General features: G+C 49.7%; 1 protein-coding gene across 1 annotated transcript in view; it reads right to left on the bottom strand.

The window, feature by feature from the left end:
- The window catches only part of Slc5a11 (solute carrier family 5 (sodium/inositol cotransporter), member 11), a 35,977-nt gene that overhangs the window by 4,090 nt on the left and 26,713 nt on the right, over positions 1–5,174 (bottom strand). The window contains exons 11-13 of the mRNA XM_013011724.1: positions 3,292–3,399; positions 2,651–2,801; positions 383–551 (exon numbers count right to left, since the gene is read on the bottom strand). Of these exons, the coding sequence (XP_012867178.1) occupies positions 383–551; positions 2,651–2,801; positions 3,292–3,399 (428 nt within the window). The remainder of the gene's footprint in view (positions 1–382; positions 552–2,650; positions 2,802–3,291; positions 3,400–5,174) is intronic.

The raw sequence follows: 5,174 nt of genomic DNA, 5'->3' as shown, positions 1-5,174 counted from the left end.
CCCCCACGACCAGACCCAAAAAACAAAACAAAACAAAAAAAACAGAAGGCTGAGATCTGATGATCCAAGTTTGAAACCAGCCCAGGCAAGAAAGTCCATGAGACCAGCAAAAAGCCAGAAATGAAGGTGAGGCACAAGTGGTAGAGTGCCAGCATTGAGTGAAAAATGAGAGCTTGAGACCCCTGAGTTCAAGCCCTACTACTGGCACCAAAAAAAAAAAAAAGACTACAAAACCTGAAAGTGCATCAAGGTACCTTTGAGAACCTCCACAGCATTTTGTTCCAAGGCCCCTCCCTGTGTCCCGCCCACCTGCAGATCCCTTTCCATAGCCCTCCCCACTCAGCCCTCCAGGGCAGTGATTGGTTCTTGTTTACAAGGCTACCTTTTCATTGGTCCGCTTCCAGAAGCATCCCATGATGAAGACCACAGCCACAGGTGGTTGCAGGTAGGAGCTGATGGACTGGATGTAGATGAACAGTTGACCTCCCTGGCTGGCCTGGACCACAGGGATCCAGAGGATAGAGACCAGCACCAACACAAACACAAACACCCTGCACAAGATGGAGAGAGAATCCAAATAGCTCTGACTTCCTTGAGGATTTACTTCTCTTCCTCTTCACACAGCTTCACTGAGTTATTCATTACATACCACAAAATCCATCCCTAAGAAGTATAATATCCATCCATGTTCACAAAATTTACACAGTTGCGCAATCATCACGAGAAGCTAGAGTTAGAGCCAGGTGCTGGTAGCGCATGCCTGTAATCCTGTAATTTAAAAGGCTGAGCTCTGAGGGTCTCAGAATTCCGCTTAGGCAGGAAAGATGGTGAGACTCTTATCTGCAATTAACTACCAAAAAAGCCAGAAGTGGAGCTTGGCTGAAGTGGTAGAGCACAAAAGCTCAGGGATAGCACCCAGGCCCTGAATTCAAGCCCAATAGCAGCACAACATACACAGCAAGTGGAAGCATCCACCAAAAAAGCTCCCTTAAGAGCTAGAGGCAACTATTAGGAGGTAGAAATAGAAGGATCACTGTTTGAATCCAGCCAGGCCTACAGCCATAACCCCACCCCCCAAATCTGATTGGCTGTGTTGCTTTGCTTGGTTGTAATCCCAGCTACTCAGGAAGCCTAGGTAGGAAGAACTTGGGCTGAGGATCCAGGCCAGTCCCAGGCCAAAAGCACAAGACCTTTTCTGGAAAATAACACACACACACACAAAGTGACTTAAGTGGGAGAACACCTGCCTATTAAATACAAGGTCCTAAATTCAACACCAGAACCAAAACATAGCAAGAAAAATAAAATTTAAACGATGTACTGGGGCTTGAACTCAGGGCCTGGACACTATCCCTGAGTTTTTTCACTCAAAGCTGGTGGTCTACCACTTGAGCCACAGCTCCATTTCCAGCTTTCTGCTGGTTAGTTGGAGTCTCACAGACCTACCTGCTTGGGCTAGCCTTGAACTTTGATTCTGAACTCTCAACCACCTGAGTTGGTAAGATTACAGGCATGAGCCACCGGTGCCTGCCTAAAAAAATTGTTCTTGATCTAAGGCTGAGATGCTGCCTGGATGCCTCTTCTTGAGTGACAGAGACCTAAGGTGCTCATTTGCATATATTTCCATAAAATGCACATGTTGCTCATTTTGGCTCCTCCCACTAAGCTTCCAGATCTCAGAAGCCTTGGTGTAGAAACCTTTCTTCTAAGCCAGATGAGCTCCCTCAGTTCCAAGTCTATGTTGGGACCCCTTCTGAATCTCTAGGTCTCCTGACTCCCCAAGAAAATACTCATTATAAGGCTGGGAATGTGGTTTAGTGGTAGAGTGCTTGCCTAACATGCATGAAGCCCTGGTACCACATAAACAGAAAAAGCCAGAAGTGGAGCTGTGGCTCAAGTGGTAGAGTGCTAGCCTTGAGCAAAAGAAGCTCAGGGGATTTGGTGCTGTGGCTCAAGTTGTATAGCAGTAGCCTTGAGCTGAAGAGGTCAGGGACAGAACTCAGGCCCAGAGTTCAAGCCCCATGACTGACCCTCTCCAAAAAAAAAAGACGCTCAGGGACAGTGCCCAGGCCCTCGTTAGAGCCGTAATTTTCTGTTGACTCTTCTTCCTCCTCCTCTTCCTCCTCCTGCTACAGGATGGTAACAGCTACATCTTCTCACTACTCAATCCTAATACTTGGTGCACAATAGATGTTCATCAAACATCTCTTGAGCTGGACACTGGTAAGTCATGCTTATAATCCTAACTACTCAGGAGGCTGAGATCTGAGGATCATGGGTTCAAAGCCAGCCCCAGGCAGGAAAAGTCCGTAAGACTCATCTCCAGTTAACTGCCAGAAAGCTGTCTACAGAAAGCCCGAGGTCATTAGACCTCCAGAAGTAGAGCTGAGACTCAACGTAGTAGAGCACTAGCTTTGGACAAAAGAGCTCAGGGACAGAGCCCAGGCCCTGAGTTCAAGCCCCACGACTGAATAAAATAAAGGTCCTTGAATAAATGAATGACCTCCTAATCCATGGAGTCCTGATGCTCTTCATCTCTTTCATCCGAGATAGCTGAGCCAGTCTGGATGGCCTACCAGCTGAACTTGGCTGCATGAGGACTCAGTTTTCACCTCCCTTGGATGTCATTGCCCGGCCCGGAAGTCCTTACCTGCCCACAATCATCAGCTCCTTCTCAGATGCCCGAGACCGGATGTGGGTCCAGATGTCCATGGTGAAGATGGTACTGGCACTGTTAAAGATGGAGGTGAGGGAGGACATGAGAGCGGCCACCATCACAGCCATCATGAGCCCGCGGAGTCCTGGGGGCAGAAGGGAGGTCTATGGGCCTCGGGCTTTCTGTGGACAGCTTCTGCCTTCGCTCAGGGTCCTGGTGCCCAGACCCAAAGCCAGCTCTGAAGAGATGGAGCCATGGAGGGGATGATGGGGCACAAGCCTGGACCTGTGTGTGTGTGTGTGTGTGTGTGTGTGTGTGTGTATCTGTGCACGCACGCATGCTCACCGGTCCTAGGGCTTAAACTCAGACCCTGGGTACTCTTTGGCCTTTTCTGCTCAAAGCTAGTGTTCTACCACTTGAGTCACACGTCCACTTCCAGCTTTTTGGTGGGGGTAATTGCAAATTACAGTCTCACAGACTTTTCTGCCTGGGTTGGCTTCCAATCTCCATCCTCAGAGCTCAGCTTCCCGAGTAGCTGACCCTCCCATCATATCTTCATCTCAGATCAGAGGTTATCCCAGGTCCTCCTGTCTGGGGACCCCAGGGGGCTCGGTGTGTGGGTGTGAGGATGTTACCTGTGGGCAGGAGTTCCAGCACCAGTTTTGGGTACGCAATGTCAGAGCAGCCCGACGGATTGCTACAGACCCTCTGGCAGATGTCCGGATGTGCACACGCCACTTCATCTGCAGAGGAGACAGACTCGGGATGAAGCCAGCTCAGAACCCAGACCTGGCCACCACATTCCCCACCCAGGACACAGGTCTACTGCATGGGACCTTACAGCCCCACGAACCCAGGTACCCAGAGAGCAGACTGGGCATGTATAAAATACAAATTGTGAATGGATGTGAAGTGTGTCTGTCAGTGTGTGGCACTGTGGCAAAATACTGGGTAGAGGCTACTAACAGATTTTTATTTTTATTTTTTATTTGTCAGTTATAGGGCTTGAACTCTGGGCCTGGGCGCTGTCCCTGAGCTCTTCAGTTCAAGATGAGCGCTCTACCACTTGAGCCACAGCGCCACTTCCGCTTTTTCTGTTTATGTGGTGCTGAGGAATGGAACCCAGGGCCTCATGCATGCGAAGCAAGCACTCTACCACTGAGCCACCTTCCCAGCAGAGGCTACTAATAGAGTAAATAGGTCTAGGCCAAAGCTCACAGCTCTGGAAGTCCTGGGAGTCGGGATGAGGGGATGTAAGTCTGGGTTGCTATGGGAGCAGCGCAGCATGATCTGAGCATGGACTAGAGAGACAGACAGACAACAGAGACACACACGCACACACAGATACAGATACAGAAAGGGACGGAAAGGAGAAGAGAGGAGACAGGAGGAAAGCAGGAGGGGAGAGGAGGAGAGAACAGATCTGATGAGCTGGGGAGGCCCATCCCAATGACCTAAAGACCTCCCGTGATGCCTCAGTTTGTGTGTGTGTGTGTGTGTGTGTGTGTGTGTGTGTGTGCGTGTTCAAGTCCTGGGACTTGAACTTGGGGCCTGGGTGCTGTCCTTGAGCTTTTGTACTCAAGGCTAGCACTCTACCACTTGAGCCACAGCTCCACTTGTGGCTTTTTGTGGTTAATTGAAGATAAAAGTCTCTCAGACTTTTCCTGCCCAGGTTGGCTTCAAACCATGATCTTCAGATCTCAGCCTCCTTGAATGGCTAGGATTATAAGCGATATCATCATCTTGAGGATCACAACCTTACATACAGACCTTGGGAACACTCATCCAAATGACAGCATCTATCACTTGCCATATATAAAGAACCTGCTTTAAGCCAGTCACCAATGGCTTACTCTGCCATCCTGGCTACAAAGAAGACAGAAAATGGGAGGACTGCCCAAGCAGAGACCCGAGGCCCCTTCTGAACCAACAGCCAGACAGTGGCATGAACAGGTCATCTCCCGAACTACACGGGAGGCTGAGGTTGGGAGGATTGTGGTTCCAGACCAGCCGGAAGAGAAAAGTCCACGAAACTCCATCTCAATGGGAAGAAGCTAGATGTGGTAGAGGATACCAATCATCTGGGCATGCAGAAAGTGAAATCTTACCTCAAAAAGAACCAGTGTGACCAGACTCAGTAGCTCAAGCTTGGTATCCTATCTACTTGGACAGGACAGGAGGGGATTGTGGGAAAAGGCGAGGCCAGGCAAAAAGAGGTTCCCAAGACCAGTGACCAAGCATATTGGCACATTTCTGATACTGAGCTACCCGAGAAACACAAATAAAATTGTAGCCCAGGCTGCACAGGCATAAAGCTCAACCCTACCTCCAAAATATCCAATGTTAAGAGGGGCTGGAGGGCCGGGCGCTGGTGGCTCACGCCTGTAATCCTAGCTATTCAGGAGACTGAGATCTGAGGATCTCGGTTCAAAGCCAGCCCGGGCAGGAGAGACCGTGAGACTCCTATCTCCAATAAACCACCAGAAAACCGGAAGTGGCGCTGTAGCTCAAGTGGTAG

This window comes from Dipodomys ordii, unplaced genomic scaffold (assembly GCF_000151885.1).
Source record: "Dipodomys ordii isolate 6190 unplaced genomic scaffold, Dord_2.0 Scaffold14, whole genome shotgun sequence".
Lineage (NCBI taxonomy): Eukaryota > Metazoa > Chordata > Mammalia > Rodentia > Heteromyidae > Dipodomys > Dipodomys ordii.
This window is presented reverse-complemented; position numbering and strand designations above follow the sequence as displayed.